The 20,457-nt window shown below is 39.7% G+C and overlaps 1 protein-coding gene across 1 annotated transcript in view; it reads left to right on the top strand.

Annotated features, from left to right (window-relative positions):
- The window catches only part of LOC126248161 (uncharacterized), a 513,313-nt gene that overhangs the window by 467,683 nt on the left and 25,173 nt on the right, over positions 1–20,457 (top strand). Inside the window, exon 17 of the mRNA XM_049948909.1 lies at positions 10,722–10,854. Coding sequence (XP_049804866.1) covers positions 10,722–10,854 — 133 coding nt within the window. The remainder of the gene's footprint in view (positions 1–10,721; positions 10,855–20,457) is intronic.

Genomic DNA, 20,457 nt, shown 5'->3' with positions numbered 1-20,457 from the left:
GTTGCCTGTTTGGAACTCAATAACAAAATTATTTTCATCTTTTTTGAGTCCTTCCAATATCTCTTTCCTCACTTGGCTTGTTGCTCAGGATCTTGTGGGGAATTCTGTGACCTGACATTCTCATGAGCTGTTGTCTCCAATCTTCATGATACTTTTGAATTTTATCATTCATATTGAAAATACTTAATTCTGCTCTAATATCTTCATTTTTGATCATGTCTCTACTTCGTCTTTCAAAGGAACATCACCTCTGCTTTTAGAATTTTATTTTATTGTTTTTTTCTTTGTGGTAACCCAGGAACCACCATCATTTTATAGAATTTCATGATGGTCTGTTTTTGTACTTTATGGCCCGATCTTGTGCTAATGGTATCACAGACAGCTTGAAAGTTGTGTGTCTGGTTTGAGTGCTTTAACGAAGTCCAGAGCTGTGCTGGTAGTAGCATAGCTACTGGCAGGGTCACCCAAGCTGAAGTGGTCTTGACTGAGGAGCCAGACAGAGAGTGTCCGAAAACGTAGGACCAACCAAGGTGGCACAGTGGTTAGCATATTGGGCTCGCAGTTGGGAGGACAATGGTTAAAACCTGTGTCCAGGCATCCTGATGTAGGTTTTCAGTGATTTCCCTAAATTGCTTCCAACAAATGGCGGTATGGTTCCTTTGAAAGGACACGGCTGACTTCCTTCCCTAATCTGGTGGGACCAATGACTTTGCTGCTTGGTCCCCTTCTCCAAATCAACCAACCAAAAAGTAAGGCAGGGAGGGCTCTAGAGGTGTGGTGAAGCCACCTTCCCTAAGGGAGATACCCCAATAGAAAATCAGGCAGGTCGTGATACCTGGACTGGACCATAATAGTACAGAAAATTGAATTGCGTGGGGCACGGGTCTTAGACACCATTAGCGTTCAATAAAACAATCTTGTCAATCATATTTCCAAACAGACTACTGCTGCTTGTCAAACATGAACACTGTCTTCTCAGATACCCATATGTAGCAGGTATAGACTTGTACATCTACTGTCAATCTTTTTGCAGTAAAGTAGAGGATCCACAAATCATTTCACAGGAACTAACAGTGCCACATACAGAAATAATTAATTGGTAACAATGATACACTTAAAGAATATAGATCACAAAATGATGAAATGTTTGTGAGGTTATTAAGCTTATCAGACTGTTTGTATTTAGCCTAATGGCTACTGGTTTTGGTACACAGTACCATCCTCAGGCCATCCTATGATCAAAAACTTCCAGTACCTACTTAGAACAATAATGCAAGAGAAATTTACAAAATATATTCTCACTGTGATAGCAAAACATATAGATACCACATTATTCCTGACATACACTCATCATGCTTGCTTCCCTCTGGATGCTCGATTTCTTGTCAATAAAAATAATTTTGTGTTTTTAATATATAATGCTGTTGTTATGTTGATGGCCAGATCTGTGTTTTATAATGATATAACCCAAATACTAATGGTAAATGTATACACGGCTACAAGGATTTGCTACTTTGCTTTTTACATTTTATTAAATGGGAACTATTTTATTCTTAGTTTTGTTATATAATTTTTTAATTTAATAACTTATGTTATTTTTTATATATCTTTCACATTGTGTGGCAGAATTTGCATTGACCTTTACTTTTACTATTTGGCACACTTACTTGAGAAGCAAGCATTATGACTGCATGCCAGGGGTAATGGGCTAGCTATACATTTTAAGATTGTGCTGTGTATCATATGTTGCTATCATAATGAAATACAATATGTAAGAGTTTACAGGGAAATAGACATAGGTCTACATTCAGATCATTTTGTGCTAGTAGGAATTAAAACATCAATAACAAATGGGAAAAATTCTACAAAAAGGGACCCAATTCTTCAGAAGAAATATTCAAAGTATATTTATTGTTGGAGGAAAGAATCAGAAAACTTTACCAACATAGATTACAGCAATATCTGCTAAGCACTCTGACAGCTTATGATACAGAGATTGATTTGAATAACATTAAAGGCTGTGTACAAAACCAGACTTTCATGCAGTTGGAAGAAAGAGTAAATTGATGGTGGCCAGTTATCATGTGCTAGTGTGCTACAGTGCACTGTAAGTATCACACTAAAATTATGCTATTTTTTATGTGTGCCAGAAATTGCACTAAAATTACACAATTTCTCCTTGAATGTGAGCTGGTATACAAATAAAATGGACAGAAAAATGTTTTGTAACTATCTCTGCGATAGATAGAACCCATTGTCAAGTGCTGACATGACGATCAGCCACACTACAATCAACTTGGGAAGGGATGCAGCTATTTTTGACCGTGCGTGTTCTGATGTGATGTCACCATTCCAGCACTATGAGTGCTATATTAATCACACCACCAGGGCAGTATTTTTCTTTGAAAGTGTGTGTAACAAGTTGTGCAAGCATAGAGTATGAGAGATTCTTGAGGAGCAGTTGACATAATGGTACCAGGCCAAGAGGTCATGCACACTGACTGGCAGTTTGCTGGCTCGGGTTAATTGTCTACTAACCACAATTTTTTAAAATTTAATTTTGTTCCTCAAAATATTAAATGATTAATTATAACATTTAAATGTATTTAGACTTTACAATTTATGTATGTAAAATTAATATATTCAATTTAGTTATGTTTACTACCCTTGTAAGTTAGAAGGCTATTGATGGTGGTAACAAGAAAGAGTGTATGAGGAAATTTAGTGTGAAAGTATGAGGTCTATTCAAAAAATTACATAACTTTGTCCACAGAATTTTTCTACCCTTACCTTTTACTTATTGTGCATGGTCTCCTTTGAAATACTCTCCTCCACAATTAATCCACTGCTCCAAATACCATTTCCACTTCTAGAAGCAGTCTTGGTATGCCTCTTGCTGGATCGTGTGAAGTACCATCTGCAAATTTTCTTTTATCTTGTCTATTACTTCAGATCTTCATCCTTTCCATGGGGTTTTGAACTGTGGAAATAAAAAAAGAGTCTGCAGGGGCCAGGTCTAGAGAGTATGGAGAATGCGGCAGCACAGTGATTTCACTTTTTGTGCGGTAGTCACACACCAACAGTGATGAATATGTGGGTGCCTTATTGTGATGCAAGAGCCATGAATTATCTCGCCACATTTCAGACTATTTCTGTTGTGACAGTGCCACGACATTTACAGTGCCGCCACGACAGTACGCGCAAACGGCGATAGTGGCGCTCCGCAACTCGGCTGAGCACAGGAGTGCCACCTAGTTACGAACGGCGCCGGCCGCACATCATGGCACGGCAGTCGAATAAGAGATACTGAGTTGTTATCATGTAACCAGCTATTGTTTCTAAGTGAGTGTGTTTGAATATCCACGCAATTATTGGTGATTAAAGGTTATAACACTTTTTGGCGACGAGGTCGGATATTTTCACTGCGTTGTGGATTTGTGTGTTCGTGATGGGGCAGACATGGAACAGCTTATGCAAGCGCTCATTGAACAACAAACACAGCTGACGGCTGCTATTCAGGCACAACAAACACAGCTGACGGCTGCTATTCAGGCGTTGTCGACGTCGCTTACTCATCGTCTGTCTTCCTCTTCTCCGCCTCCATTCCCTCCTTAAGACGAGGCCGCTGAAGACTGGGAGGATTATGAGAAGTGTTTGCGGCAACACTTCTTGGCTTTTGGCGTTGTCGACGCTCCTATGTGTAAGTCGTTATTTCTATCTTGGATTTCCCCACGGATCTATCAGCTGCTCTCTCAGTTAGCCCCTCTGCGGGAACCTGCCTCTCTGTCCTTCCAAGAAATGTGTGACTTATTGTCTAACTATTACCGAAAAAACACCAACGTCATTGCCGCCCACGTGGCGTTCTACCGGTGTCGTAAACAGCCCCATCAATCTTACCGGGCTTGGGCGGCGGAACTACACGGTCTGAGTAGGAAATGTCAGTTTGTCACGGACACTCATCATGAGTCTTATGCTGATTCAATGGTTAGGGATGCTATTCTATGGCTTGCTCCTGATAAAGAAGTTTGGCAACGTGCCCTACAACTGCCAAAAAGTGTTATAACCTTTAATCACCAATAATTGCGTGGATATTCAAACACACTCACTTAGAAACAATAGCTGGTTACATGATAACAACTCAGTATCTCTTATTCGACTGCCGTGCCGTGACGTGCGGCCAGCGCCGTTCGTAGCTAGGTGTCGCTCCCGCGCTCTGCCGATTTTCGGAGCGCCTCTATCGCCGTTTGCGCGTACTGTCGTGGCGGCACTGTAAATGTCGTGGCGGTGTCACAACAATTTCCTTCTCACATTTTCTTGAAGACATCGCAATGTGTCCCAATATTACTGCTCATTAACAGTTTATTCCTGAGGCACGAATTCATGATGAACTAATCCTTCAAAGTCAAAGAAAACTATCAGCATGGCTTTGACATTTGACCTGACCTGATGACCATTTTTTGATCTTGGAGAACCTTATCCCAACCCATTGTGAAGACTGAACCTTGGTCTTAACATCATAGACCCACATCTCATCACCAGTTATGATTCTCTTAAGGAACATCTCTTCCTAATTTGCATGGTCTCAAAGCTCTTCATGGATTGCGAAGTGAAGGTCTCTCTGGTCTTGACTCATGAGCCATGGAATGAACTTGGTGGCAACACGATGCATTCCAAGATACTGTGTCAGCATTTCATGACATGATCCAACTGAAATGTTACATTCTTCTGCAATCTCTTGGACAATCAGTCTGTGATTGGCATGCACAGTTTCGTTGAGGTTCCTGACATGAGCACCATCAGTAACCATCGAAGGGTGTCCTGAATGAGGATCATCTTTAACTTCTGTCTGGCCATTTTTAAACCATGTGAACCATTTGTAACACCAAGTACATCTTAAGCACTCACACCGTAGGTTTTCTTCATCATTTGGTGTGTCTCTGTAAAGGTTTTCTTGAGTATCACACAAAATTAAATGGATACGCATTGTCCTCTAACTGTGCCATATCAAAATTTGTAAACTTTACGACACAACGCTCTACTCAATACAGCAGTGACACATAACTAACATACATACAAAAATGAAATTTCCGACCACATACCACTCCAACACACCATTGGCATGAAATTACAAATGTCACAGAATTTTTCGGACAGATCTCATCACCCTTTTCCACCAGATCTTTGTAGGAGGAAGTGAGAATTAAAAAGCAGGTAGATCTGCTCCAAATGTAAATCTAATAACAGGAAGATGTGGGATGAGGCTCACCAATTTGCCTCAAACCATGTGAGTAGAAGGAGACAGATAGCCCTTTTAGGTTCCTAGAATATTTCCACAATTACTACTTTTGCAAATCAAAAGGCTATAGTCCACCACATTGTTGCACATTGGTAAAATATTGCATGAGCTGCCACTGAAAGAAAATAACAAGAATATGGATATTTAGAACATGGAATTCAGAGATAGAGGAAGCCATGAAAGAAAAAAAAGGCATCAGCTTGTACTACAAACATAACCAAAGAAATGGAGCAGCCTTACAAAAATTAGCAAAATTATATGAAACAAGCACACCAATATTCTTGGGATTAATTGATTACAAACAGTGAAGAGAAAGGCAGAATTTTATGTATAAAATGTTGAAAAACTTTAATCAATCAGAAAGGGACAATGTTAAAATCAGTGTAATCAATAAATAAGAATGGATAAAACATTATAAAAACTATGGCATAACAAAACTATTGCAAGAAACAGGGGATATGTGACTCAATGATACAGTAAGATATTGAATCAAAAATGTTACATGATCTCCAACAGTTTTAAAATGTCTAAAAAGCATATGGCTCAGATGGAATATATATTGAACTTATTAAGTATGGGGGGATGTTGTATGAGTTAAGGTGTGGTGTCGATTGGTCGTATCGACCATGATTAACACCATCTTTGGACTCTTATTGCTCTGCCGAGCCTCCATGTTAGTTTTTAGTTCTGTTCTGTATCTCAAGTGGTGTACATGTTTATGACTAACCATGAAATATATCTCTATGTGGAATTTAATGAGGATATTTATTGCATCTGACTGATAATTGTATCCTGTTCCCATAAAGGCTGTTACATTTGTTCAATGAACGCTGGTGAAGTTATGAAGTCCCTGCTGGTTGGAAGACTACAGAGTTAATTTCTGCTTTTAAGAAGGGATTAAGGAGTGTATGTGGCCGTTACAGAGATATACGTCCTTTAACTGCAGTTTATAAAGTTTACACAAAAATGTTTGGTAATTGCTCGAGAGTATCAGGAGATGTATTCCTGCAAAAAGAACATAGTCAATTTAGAAAGGGGCACATTCCCAATGATAGTATTTTCAGCATTCTAGAAGTCAAGAAAAATGGCAAGAAGCCATTCTAAGAAGGAAGAAGTAAGGAGGATTAGGGTTTAACATCCTGTAGATATCGAGGTCATTGGAGTTGCGCCAGTTTATAAACACATGTTGCTTTTAGTTATTTGGAGAAAGCTTTTGACTCAATCATTAGAACCAGACTGTGGACAATAACAGAAGAAAGAGACAATCATAAACTTATATAAAGGTTCCAAAATAATCATAAACAACAGAAGAGATAATGTAAATCAAGGCATCAGACAAGGGTGTAGCTTCTCAATGGCATTCTTTAATAACTATATTGAAGAGCTCATAAAAAATTTAAGAATGAAGCATGTGAAGCTATCATCTGAACTCTATGCTATACGCAGATGATGTAGTCTTAATACAGAAATGAAACAAACGTACAAAATTTAGTGTGTCAATGTAGACAAGTGTAATGTGCTGCAAATACATGGAAAGAAAGATCCTTTATCATTTAGCTACAATATGGCAGATCAGCAACTGGAAGCAGTTAATTCCATAAATTATCTGGGAGTAGGCATTAGGAGTGATTTAAAATGGAATGACCATTTCTGCCCGTAAAGCAGATGCCAGACTGAGATTCATTAGAAGAATCCTAAGGAAATGCAATCCGAAAACAAAGGAAGTAGGTTACAGTACACTTGTTCACCCACTGCTTGAATACTGCTCGCCAGTGTGGGATCTGTACCAGATAGGTTTGATAGAAGAGATAGAGAAGATCCAACGGAGAGCAGCATGCTTCGTTACAGGATCATTTAGCAATTGCAAAAGCGTTATGGAGATGATAGATAAACTCCAGTGGAAGACTCTGCAAGAGAGATGCTCAGTAGCTTGGTACGGGCTTTTATTGAAGTTTCAAGAACATACCTTCACGGAGGAGTCAAGCAGTATTTTGCTCCCTCCTATGTATATCTTGTGAAGAGACCATGAGGATAAAATCAGAGGGATGAGAGCCCACACAGAGACATACTGCAAATCTTTCTTTCCATGAACAATATGAGACTGCAATAGAAGGGAGGACCGATAGAGGTGCTCAAAGTACCCTCTGCCACACACCGTCAGGTGGCTTGCAGAGTGTGGAAGCAGATGTAGATGTAGATTATACAAACTGGGAAGGCAATGCTACATCCTGAAAGTATCCACCATTAAAACTAAAGTTACAGCTCACTGTGGAAAACTAGTCCAGTTAAAACTTGTTATTGAAGATGGGGCACTGGAACTAGTCTCCTGTTTTAGATATTTAGCATGAAATATTAACTTAAATAACCATCATGTTGTACAGAATAAAATTGATATATTTCAGCATACATGGGGAACTACGTATAAAATATTAAAGAACAACTTGAGGAAAGACTCAAAATTAAGTTTTAAAAAACAGTGACTGTCCATGTCATGCTTTATGGCAGTGAATCTTTCTTTCTTTCTTTCTTTCTTTTTCCTTTTTTTTTTAAAAAAAAGACAATAACACACATTCTGTTGAAATGAAACTTTTAAAATCTTTCAAAGGTTACTTGAACACATATCTTACAAGAAATGAGAATATATGAGAGGAATTAGAAATGTTTTACTCAAGTGACAAAGTGGAAGAATATAGGGAGAAACAGAGGCAAAACATTAAATGTATGGAACAAGATATAATTTCTGTCATTGCAAATGCAAGCCCCCAGGAAATAGAAATGTTGAAAGACTGAGAAAAAGATCGTTCTAAAAATGTGAAGTCAGAACAGGCATATTGTGTAAGCCTTGAAGTAATGAAGAAGAAGAAGAAGAAAAAAAATTTTTGATCTTTGAAGGGCAAGGATTTTGTTAAGTCGAGCTGTACAGGTAATACATTATGAGTTTCGTACAACATGACTTTTCATTACTGTTGTTAGAGCACTGAAAACTTTCATGTCCAACTAATTTACTCTTTTCTACACAAGAGTGAAGCTTTTTTTTCTATTGCTGTGCAAGTCCTCTTTTGAACCCTCTATGCCAACCACTGGTAAGAGAAGTTGCAATGAAGCTGGTGTCATCAAAGATTAAAGTAATTTATGTCTGAGATGCTTATAAGACAGGAACTGTTCCATAAGATTCCATGATAGTGCACTATGTAATTGGATTGCTAAAAAATCTGCTTACCAAGTGGTGGCACAAGAACCCACATATAAAAGGTATTACATATGCAAGCTTTCAGAGCCAGTGGCTCCTTCACAATTGTACACTGTATGACGTGATGATCCATTGATGGCAAAATGTGTCTGCAAATAGTGCACAGTGCAGACTGGGAATGAAACGTGCTTGCAGACAATTGAATCAGTCTCTCACTTCATTGTCTGTCAGAGTTCTCCAAAGCTTCCCAAAGATGCACTTCTTCCCAGTTCCATTGGGGAGTGTTGAGGTAGTCCGAATAGCAGACAATTTGTTAAAATAAACAGTGTGCGTCCCTGTATCTGACAATGTGGTTTCTTTCAAACTGCACGTAGCTAGTCAGAAGATTGGATGCATATTTGCTACATGCTGTGAGCTTACGTCTAGATTATCACATGTTAGGGTATTTAATACCTTCTCATCTTCTGTCACAAATTTGGAGAAACATAGCTATCCCTATAAGTCATTAAATCCAGAATCACCACATGAGTGTAATCATAGACTCAAGAACCTATATAAATGCATGTTGAGGTTTCTATTTCTGTTTCTCAGTTTGCTCACAGCTTTAATATTTATTTATTTATTTATTGTGAGTGAGTCTGTGTGATATACTTTTAGGTTTTTTTGTAAGTGTAGATAACTATTACCCAAAAGAAGGGGCAATGTATATTTTTTTCAAGCATATTATTTGATCAGTCAGTATGATCTTAAATTGACTTATTAGAATCCCATTCACAAAGTGTCCTGCCAGAAGGCATCACTTTAAATGTGAACATTTTTGGTTAGTCTTCACTGTGACTGTTGTTGATACTCCAGAATGAGATTTTCACTCTGCAGTGGAGTTGATACTGACTGGAACAACAAGTTTATCATTACTAGTCATCAGTTATTTACTTCCACAACATGTTTTGGAGGTGTGAACCCCATCATTACATGGATTTATGTAGTTTAATGTAGCATGTATGTGTTGTGTTACAATTCGGGGTAACCTGTGGCACTGTCTCCAGTGATCACTGGCTCATTTTCCTATCATATTACATCACAAACACCATCGCACTGTGTGCTCACATGCCCTTTTTATGTCGTGTTAATGTGACATACATCATCACACATGGCGGTGGTGTATGTGATGTAACATGACAAGAAAGGGAACCTGTGATCACAGGAGATACTGCCACAGGTTAACTCAAAGCTGTAATGCAAAAAATACATGCCATATTAATCAACGTAAATCTACTTACTGATGCAGGTTTACATGCACTATGAAAGTAAATAAGTATTGACTGGTAACAGTAAAGTTATTGTTTCATTTGAGAAGGCATCACATTCATGATTTTTATAGGAGATATTAGCTTCTGGATTCCAAATCCAAGTATGCCTATTATACAAAATTGTTGTATGCCTATTATCATACTGCATGTTACGCCATGTCTTATTTGTGAAGGGAACAGTTCTCCACAGATATGCTTTTGCTCTAGCACAATAAGCTACCCACTGCAAACATTCCCTCGTGTCATGAGTAGTAAGTGGTTTAGGTGTTCCTAGTATTCTCACATATATACCACCTTCATGAAGCCTTTTGTGCACAGTACCATTGATGTAGCCTTTGCAGTGACTGTTATAGGGCAGACCATGAATGGAATAATGCATGTTGTGGCCCTCCACTGTAAGTGGCTGAGCCTTCTGTATGTTGTATGGTTGCCACATTCTATGAGCATCAAGAGGACAAAAATGTAGCAAACAGAACACTTGTGCCAGAATTTTTTTCCTTGTATTTGCTAGTGTTGCAGTTTTTATTTTTCTAATTTATGGGGAACAGTGTTTATTTCCCTGTGGTTAGTGAACTCAGTACACACTGAATCATTCTGGGAAGGGGAGATTAATTGAAGAAATATTGTAGCAAAATAGAAAAGTTTATATTATAAACATCTTAAAAAAGTCAGTATGATTTTCTGTGTAAGTAGTATAAGTTGTTTCCCATATTCCTGGTAATAAATGTGCTGTCTCAGAATCTAAAATGTAATCATACTTCATGTGGCCATTTCTTTTATGTGTATAACAATTTCTTTGTAATTAATATTCTCATTGTTAGATTAGAGCTACTAACTTCATGAAGTTCACATACTTATTAAGATTTAATGATCCTAAATGGATTAAACAACATGCAGTATGAACACAACACCTTAACTGTTTTAGAAATCAACTGCTGATCCAATTACAACACCACAACGTGCTACAGGAAGACGTCGAGGCACCCCCAAAGTAGTTCGTAGACGTAAATTTGGTTCTGGTGGTCGTAATGCTACAACTCCTGCAGCCTTGGAAAATGGTAACTACAGTGCAGCAAAAATAGTTGCTACATACTGCCCTTCTATCAAGATAACCAGTTTCATAAAATTAAACAAGATGATGAACATATGTCTGTAAAATATATAGGGTGTAATGTGTAAGAGCAAAATGAAAACAACCATAGGAGGGGTAATCATAAAGTTTTAACTAATCACCTAAAAAATAGTTATGCAGAGGTTTTTTTTCCAAGTAAATGTCTACGGTTCCAATATACTTTAAAAAGCCCATGCCACAGAACTGTAGCACATCACTAGGGGAGGCAAAACAAAATTGCACAGCCGACTGATGAAGTGGAGTGTGAACTAAGAGTAGTCATTAAGTTTTACTTTTCACCTTGAAATGCTAAAGTTCTTCAAGGTGACTATACTCACTCTGAAGAGGAACACTGTAAAGATGACTGGAACATCGGCTCTGTACAGGTACAGATGGGTCTTGGTCCAGATGAATGATGATGTTGGCATCTGAAGGAGTTGTTTTGTAAATAAAATAGTTATATAAACTGCATTTCCTATATTATGGTGTACAGAATATAACTGGTCATGCCTGAGTCAGAATGACAGACCATTAGCTGGTCAAGGAGGTCATGGAATGGTCTAGGTTTAAAGTCAAAATTAAGTGAGAACAATTGGGAGAGAGAGGAGTTAGTGCATGTCATGTCTAGCTGGAAGCTGGAGCAAAAGAATCTCCCTTCTTGGACTGTCACTGCAGCAGTGTCCTACAGCCAACACATGATTTCTCTCCCATGTTCATCATTGGGTGTTCAAAAGTGGTGCAAGTGAACTTGTTGACCAGTGCACTTAATGGGAATAAAAGACATCTGATGAAATGGTGATCTTATATGGCCACAATGTCATGTGATTCTGTTTGAATCTTGTGACCACTGGGTAGAGTGCTCACACAGTCAGAGTAGTGGCTGTTTCAGAGCCAAGAGGATGCACTTGAAGCAGTAGCAGCTTCTGTTTTATACACAGTATTTAGTGTATCTTCTGTGAAGTGAATTAAAGTGTGCACTTTATTGTGTAGACTAGTGTTTACACCAGGTGAGGTGATATAGTGGTTAGTGCACTGGACTCAAATTCAGGACAATGACAATGCAGACCTGCATCTGACCATCCTGATTTGGGTTTTCTGTGATTTCGCGCAATTGATTCGGGAAAATTCTGGGATGGTTCCTTTGAAAGTGCATGGCTGTCTTCCTTCCCCATCCTTCCCTAATCCGATGGGACTGATGACCTTGCTGTTTGCTCCCCCAAATCAACCAACCAACCACCCAACTAGTGTTTGGGCCACTGTCTGTAAACAGCTGGAAGCTGTGTTGGCCAGGACTGACAGGGCTTCAGGTTGCTGTTCTGGACTATGATGGCATTGGGGCACCTGAGACAACTCCTTTGGCAGCTCCGGATCCTAAAATGTTGCCTGGAATTCCTGATGTCACTGTGCCTTCTGATTTGCTCATCCCAACTGGTCAGCACTTATGTGGCAGTGATCAGCAAACAGTGGCGGGTTTGTGAATCTTTGAGTGGCAGGCAAAAGTGGTTACTGGCCACACACCTGTCACCTTATGCCTCACAATCAGATATGAGTTATTGCTCACTGCTGAAAGCTTGTCTGTGCCAGCCTGGGATACCTCACATGTTGGGACTGTTACCACTCTTCTGGACAGGGGACTGATAACCTCATATGTTAAGTCCCATGGTGCTCAGAGCCAGTTTTGACCTTCTGGACAAGTGCAGAAGGTGATGTTGCTTGCCATTTGGAGCTTCAGTATTAGGTGGATGATGAAGCCCCATGCTGATTTGGTGTAGACAGATAGTCTCACTCATGGAGTAGAAGAGCTATTGTGTTGCAGACTGTTCTCAGAACCGATCACAGTCTTCTGGTTTGTAGCTGAGGGGAAGGCTGAAATCAGAGGCTGAAATGATTCTGTGACAATCTTAGATGCAGATTTTCCGATCGCTGCTATTTGGTGGGGAAATGTAGGTCAGGCATGCATTTCATTCAGGAAGTGGTTATTCAGGTAGCATAGTATATGTGATGTGTTCATGTGGGTTCTTTAGGATAGAGAAATTCCAACACAGGCCCAATAAGATGCATTACAATTCCAGACAGGTTGCATTCACCATAGAAAATCAGAGAAAAAAAATGTTAATATAATATTAGTTAAGTACAGAAGTGTCTATAGAAAGCTCCTAGAACTAGTTCCACTTACAAATGGTAACAATGCCCACATAATAGTAGGGACAGAAAACTGGCTTGAACCAAATGTTAATAACAACGAAATTCAAAACTCCAACTGTAGTGTGTATCACAAAGATAGGCTGAATGCTGGTGGTAGAGCCATATTTAGAGCCACAAAAAACACAGTACTATGTAATGAGATAGATAGAGGAAAGAGACAGATGAATGCAAATAATTTAAGTGAAGATAAGTGGTAAAATTCATCAGCTGCTTTTATGGACCCCTTACGTCAGCAGTAGTAGTGGCAGAACATTTGAGAGGTAAGATGGAAAATATGTGTAAATTTCCTGGTCATGTTATAGTTTCAGGTGGAGATTTCTACTTACCAACTATACACTGGCAGTCTCAAGTGATTAGTGTGGGTAGTAGGGTCAGTGAATCATGTGCAATTGTGCCTTATTCAAAAATTACTTTCAGTAGTTAATCACAGAACTGACTCTTGAAGGTAACATCTTAGATCTGCTGGTGACGAAAGGTCTGAACTTTTCAACTCAGCTTGTGTAGAACAGGTAATTGAAAAAGAGGACCATGCATGAAGCATTCAATGAATTTGAAACACAATTCTGTTCACTGTCTTGACATTAAATCCTAGGATGTTTTGGTCTTATGTTAAATCAGTAAATGGATTGAAGCCATTTGTTCAGCATTCTGTGACCATAATGGCGCTGAAATGGAAGATGACACAGAAAAGGCCAAAATACCAAACATCTTTTTCTGAAGCTGTTTCACGGAGGTGTATCACACTGTAGTTCCTCTTTTAAATTGTCACACAAACAAAAAAATTACAGATATTGAAATAATTGAACAAGGGGTAGAAAGGGAACTGAAACTGCTCAACAAAGGAAAATCCACTGGACATGATGATATACCAATTCGATTCTACATAGAGTCTGTGAAAGAACTTGCCCCTCTTCTACCAGACTTTAAGTCTGTGGGGGAGTAAAGCATTCCTAATGATTGGAGCTATAAGTCTGTATCTCTTATGTTGGTCTGTTGTAGAATTTTGGAACATGTTTTGTTCCCATGTAATATGACATTTCAGGATACGGAAAATCTCTTTTGTAGGAATCATCATCGGTTCAGAAAACAATGATCGTGTGAAACCCAGTTCACTTTGCTCAGTCATGAGACCCATAAAGCAGTAGACACAGGTGCACAGAGGGATGCCGTGTTCCTTGACTTCCAGAAGGTGTTCGGCACAGTTTGGCACTGCCGCCTAATGAACAAGATATGCAGAATATCAGGCCAACTCTGTGATGGCTTATAGGGATTCCAGGAAACAGAAAACACCATGTCATTCTCAACAGAGAGAAATCTTCCAATATAAAAGTAACTTTGGGCGTACTCCAAGGGAGTGTTATAGGACCATTACTATTCAAATTATATGTAAATGACCTAGTGGATAACATCAGAATTTCCATGAAGTTTTTCACGGATGATGCTGTTGTATACAGAGAAGTTTCTGTGCTGGTGGATTGTGGTGAAATGCAAGAAGACCTGCAGGTGATTGATACTTGATGCAGGGAGTGGCTATTGTCTCTCAACATAAACAACTGTAATGTATTGCACATACATAGATCAAAAGATCCATTACTGTATGATTACAAGATTTGCAGAACAATCACTGGAGGCAGTTACTTCCATAAAATATCTCTGAGCATGTGTATGGGACAAGCAAGGCAGATGTCAGACAGAGATTTGTTGGAAGAATCCTCAGGAAATGTAGTACTTCAACAAAGGAGTTAGCATACGAAACACTTGTTCAACCAATACTTGAATATTTCTCACCAGTCTCAGATCCATACCGTAAGGGACAAACAAAGGAAATAGAGAATACCCAAAGAAGAGCAGCACGTTTCTTTAAAGGTTCATTTAGTAAATGTGGAATACTCACAGAGATGCTCTGCCAACTCCAGTGTCAGGTGCTGCATGAGAGGCTTTCTGCATCATGGTGTGGTTTACTCTTAAAGTTCAAAGATTGTACATTTCTGGAGAAGTCAACCAATATTTTCCTTCCTCCTATGTATATCTTGTGAAAAGACAATGATGATAAAAACAGAGAGATATGAGGCCATAGGGAGGCTTACCAGCAATCATTCTTCCCAAAAACCATTCATGACTGGAACGATGAAAGGGGGAGTCACACTGGTACACAAAGTACCTTCCACAGTACTCAGTGAGGTGGCTTAAGGATTATAGATGTAGATATAGAATGAATTGTACTCAAATACTGCAGATGAAAATTTAAGTGGAAAAAATTTAGAAATAATGCATTATCCCCGAGACTGGCTAGATGATCTGCACATTCTGTATAGCTTGGGTTAACAGGAGCCTGAAAGGCTGTATTTTCCAGATGAGCTAGTACATCCAATAATAATTTTTTGGACTAGCCTGAACAATGACTTGTAGCTGCTCAGATTGTGGCTGGATGTATGTGGTAGTGATATCAGCCCTCCATGACAGCAGCAACTCTTGTATGACTAGCATTAGAGGAAATCTTGGGGGACAGTGCTACAAAGCAATAGGGCAATTGGGTACTGAAGTGAACTTTACAAGAAAATTAAAGAGAAAATGAGAATTTATTGTTTTGTAACCTTAGAAATAAATTGATGGTCCCTTGTGGTCATTTTCTAAATGGCCCCTACAATGTTATGATGACCTTGCAAGTCTGGGTATGAGCACCGGTAACCATAGTGGTTAAGATCTGCCTGGACACAAATCAAAATTTAGAGCCAAAAATCAAACTTTCATGGAGCTAGACTAAGGTTCATTGCAGCAAGAAATGATGTTTATTATCACACATAAAGTAGTCACAGCACAGGTGGTATCAAAATGTGTTTTCCATAGCATCAGAATGATATTCTGACACTTCTCAAGGCAGAAGAGAAGAAAAACAGGATAGCGGAAATGGGGTGGCAGTAAGTCCCACGTTCAAGTCTCGATCCAGTGCACAATTTTAATCTGCCAGGAAATGTCATATCACACTCTGCTGTAGAGTGACTTTCATTCCGGAAACATCTGCCAGGCTGTGGCTAGGACATGTCTCCACAATATCCCTTCTTACAGGAGTGCTTGTCCTGAAAATTTTGCAGGAAAGCTTCTGTAAAGTTTGGAAAGTAGGAGATGAGATACTGATGGAAGTAAAGCTGTGAGGACAGGTCATGAGATGTGCATGGGTAACCCAGTTGGTAGACACTTGTCCACAAAAGGCAAAGATCACAAGTTCAAGTCCCAGTGTGGCACACAATTTTAATCTGCCAGGAAGTTTCACTCTCAAGTACTTTGAAACTGATGCCTGAATACATTAAAATACTATGAGATGGAAAAACAGAGAAAGAAAGTGTATTGTATTAAGTCTTTTCCTAGAAATAGTGAAAATAAAAGAAAATATCACACAGAACTCTCTGTGGCTATCAGTCCATTTACTCACAGCTCCTGGAGGTTGATAGTAGAACTCTTTAAAAGAACCATCTTAAAACATAAGATAAGTACAACAGGAGGTTTCTTGGATTTTATGCCTGAAGATAAATATAAAATTATTTTCTTCTTTGACAGCTGTTACATATCCAGGACCCTAGCTGGGCAGATTGGCTGCTGTAAGGCTGTGCTTTAGTGACACATACAATATCTGTATTGTAGTTGAGATTACATCAACACAAAGAGGCAGGAGCAGTCCAAACAGTGAGAAACAGGTCCTCATGGGCAATAATCACGTAACTTTATTCTTTAGGGGGTGATAGCTAAACTTTATGAATACCCCTCATATTAAATGATAATTTAATTTACTGTATGCTGTATAGCAATTTGCTGCTGTAGAAGCTTATTCATTTCTCATATTTAAATTTTTAAAAAAGGAAGAGAGAGGATGTACCAAGGAACAGTGACAGAATCGTAGGTGTCTCTGGAAATCTTGCCAAATGGGAACAAATATAATGAAACAGAACAGTAATTCATAGAAGATAGTCAGCTAGATGAGAAAGATATGTAAATAAGATAACAGTTGTAATGACACAGATAGTGTTCTATGTAAGTTTTTCCAAAACTAAGCTGTTTATCCTATGTCTATAAGGTAATTTTCATTGCACTTAATACTCTGGAGGAAGAATTTTCATGAAATTTAAAACCTACTGCTGCTAGAGATTCCATACAGGTTTTCATGTGATGTGCTGAAACACTTTCAGGATAAACCAAACAGCTGTTGAGTGAAGCACCCAGAAGGGGAGGAGGAACTGAAGTAAAACTTCACCGATTGAGATGGCATGCAGCATTATTTCAGTGATTACAAAATCAAATAAAATTTACATACATTTTTGCAGTATGAGCCCACTTATCAGTTAGACATTACACCATCTCTGGGTGTACTGTTTCAATTCGGAAATGTGTTGAAAGCTGTTGTCTTCTCTTCTGAGGCTTGTTGGCCCATAACTGTTGTAACTAGTCCTTGATACCATCGATACTGGCACTGGAACAGAACTGACATCTAAACTGGTCTCGTACATTTTCTATAAGTAGTAGATCTGGGGATCTTGCTGGCAATGGAAATACTTCAAAATAACCCAGACAGATCACACAGAAACATGCTGTGTGTAGACAAATATTGGCCTGTTGTAAAACAGCAAAACAATACCGTCGCACGTGAGGTAACACACGAGAATGCAGGGTGTTTGTGACATACCACTGTGCCTCAGTCCGTACCAGCTGTCACCTGAGGTCATAAGTGACGGCTCCTCACTCCATGATGCCAGGAGTAACATTATTGCTCCTCTCTGAAACATGCCGAGAATGGGCCCTCTCTCCATGTTGCCTCCATACCCAATAACGGTCATAGTCTGGGGTAGTGCTAAACTACGATTCTGCTGCTGCTAGACTCTGACTGATAATGTCGGATAATGTAGAATGTCACAGGGGTTCAATACAAGTTCTTCGATGGCAGGCACAGATGCGAATGGGTTATGTCGTGCCTGGTACACAGTAGGGCAGTCCTTCCTTGTGGTGGTCAGATTTGGTCAGTTGGAAGGTCAACAAGAAATACGCTCACCCCCATGTTCCCATATGGTCCAACATTGGGCCACAGTCATGTCTCAGTGCACCAAAAATCTGAATATTGCATGACTTGACTGGCCAGCTAAATGGACACCCACAATGAAGTCCCTTTCGAACGCTGTGAGGTGCTCGAAATGCCATCTGTCACAAATACATTGCCTCTCTGTGTCCTTTACAGTGATCATTCGACATCTGCCACACTTTACACCCCTTATATACCTCACTAGGCCTGGTGGCAACATTAAACACAGACAACACTAATGCAATCTGGAAGCTAATCTACTGGTCACAGGGAATTATGAAAAGGATAGAATGCTGCTCACCATATAGTGGAGACGTTGAGTTCCAGACAGGCACAACAAAAAGATTGAGCTTTCAGTGAAAAGACCTTCCTCAGAATTAGACAACACACACACACACACACACACACACACACACACACACACACACACACACACACACACACACACAACTTGCTCACACGTGACTGCCATCTCCGGCTGCCGAGTCTGGCCTCGTTGTGATGTAGACGTTTTGAAGTACCTAGTGTTTGTGTCAAACAGTCTCGTGTTGCGACCACAGTGAAGTGAAAATGTGAAAGTAGCATCTTCAGTGAAATATGACACTTAACACTGAAAGTATGCTTATTATGAAAACCGATGTAAAGACAGAACAGAACTGAGCTCCTGCTGGACAGGGAGTGCAGCTGTTTATACAAACATTGAAGATTTTAGATATTACAAATATAATGAATTTTGAGAACCTTCCAGAAATGATAAATACTAAATAAAAAATGATTGCTGATGACTGGGCTTGAACTGGCCATCGGCAGCACTCCGACTGGTGACTGACTATGCCAGACTGTGTGCAGTACAACTAGCAAAAAAAAAAAAAAAAAAAAAATTAAATGTTCTGTGTTCTGTTTGCAGATATTATACTGTTTTTGATAGATCATTATTTTGAGGTATAGAATCTTTTTCAAACATCCACCTTTTGCTATGTAAATTGGCTATAACCCCTTAGTAATAAATACGTGTTTTCCTTGCTGTAACAATTCTGTCCTCATGATGAAAAAGGATACTACTCAATTTTTATGATGTTTTGCAGTGTGAGAGAAAATGTAATTTTCTTACAAGAATTATAGTACCCACAAATTTTCTCATGTGATTGTGATACTGTATAACAAGTGTTGTAACTAGGAACACAAGGAAACACACAGCCACAAAAGAGATACAATTTACTGGGTTGTGGAGTGACATCAACAAGAATACAATGAAAGTGATTTACATGTCTTGAACACATTTAACAACTGTGGGGATCTGCAAATTCCATTATAAAGACGCTGTCTCACATGGTGTAGTGCTGTGTGTGCATAGTGGACTTGGTGACAGTGCTCAATGACTGTTTTGCCCCTAGTGGCTGCCTCGGGTAGTTGTGAGTGTACTATTGGAGTGTCAATGTGCACTATGCTTGCCACCATAGTGTATTGGCCCAACTGTGGGCAGTAGCTGTTGTAACTAGCGAGTTACTACACTCCCCCTTCCTTGGAAGGGTGGGGAGGCCAAGCGTTGCTGTACCGTACATGGTGGTGTGACTGAAGAGACGTCAATGGTGTCTGCAGTCATGTCAGGGCAGCAGCTAAAGGCTTGAGAAGTTCGTGATCCACCTGGACCAGGGTCTACAGATGGAAGTTAGTGGGATGAGAGCACCCACACGGTCTGAGGACCGTAGGGTGACTGGTGGGCAGGACTGGTGAATGGAGGTCAGGTTCAGGAATCATCTGGAAGTCAGAGTCTATGAGGGGAGGTGCCGGAATAGACAGCAATGATGGCAGACTGAAGGCTCTGGCAGTGGAAATCTGGTTTCTGCCCCCACTGACAGTAGTGCCTGCCCACCTCCGTGAGAGGTGGCAGTACTGGCTGTAGGAAGGAAACCTGCTGTCAGTGCTGACAAAGCCCCAATTGCTGGGACTGGTGGGTATGACCAGGCATGTTTGACCCCCGGAACAACCAGGGCCAATGAAGAATGAGGTGGGATGGGGGCCTGCATGCATCCCAGGACACAACCAATTCCAAAGGCATGCCACGAGTCAATCTGCAGTGTGAACCGTGAAGATGCGGTGACTGTGCTGGCTGTGGACAATTGCCAGAATCTGGTGAGAGTGCCGTCCAACACCAAGATATTGAGCAGCATCTGCAGCTGATGGCTATGCAGGAGCTCAGAAAGACTCTTGGCCCCAATTTGTGTCATTCTGTAAGAGCTTAAAAAAATGTGAGAGACTCCTCACCCAGGAAATCTACGT

This window comes from Schistocerca nitens, chromosome 3 (assembly GCF_023898315.1).
Source record: "Schistocerca nitens isolate TAMUIC-IGC-003100 chromosome 3, iqSchNite1.1, whole genome shotgun sequence".
Lineage (NCBI taxonomy): Eukaryota > Metazoa > Arthropoda > Insecta > Orthoptera > Acrididae > Schistocerca > Schistocerca nitens.
Note: the sequence above shows the minus strand (reverse complement) of the source record. Positions and strands in the feature narration are given on the sequence as shown.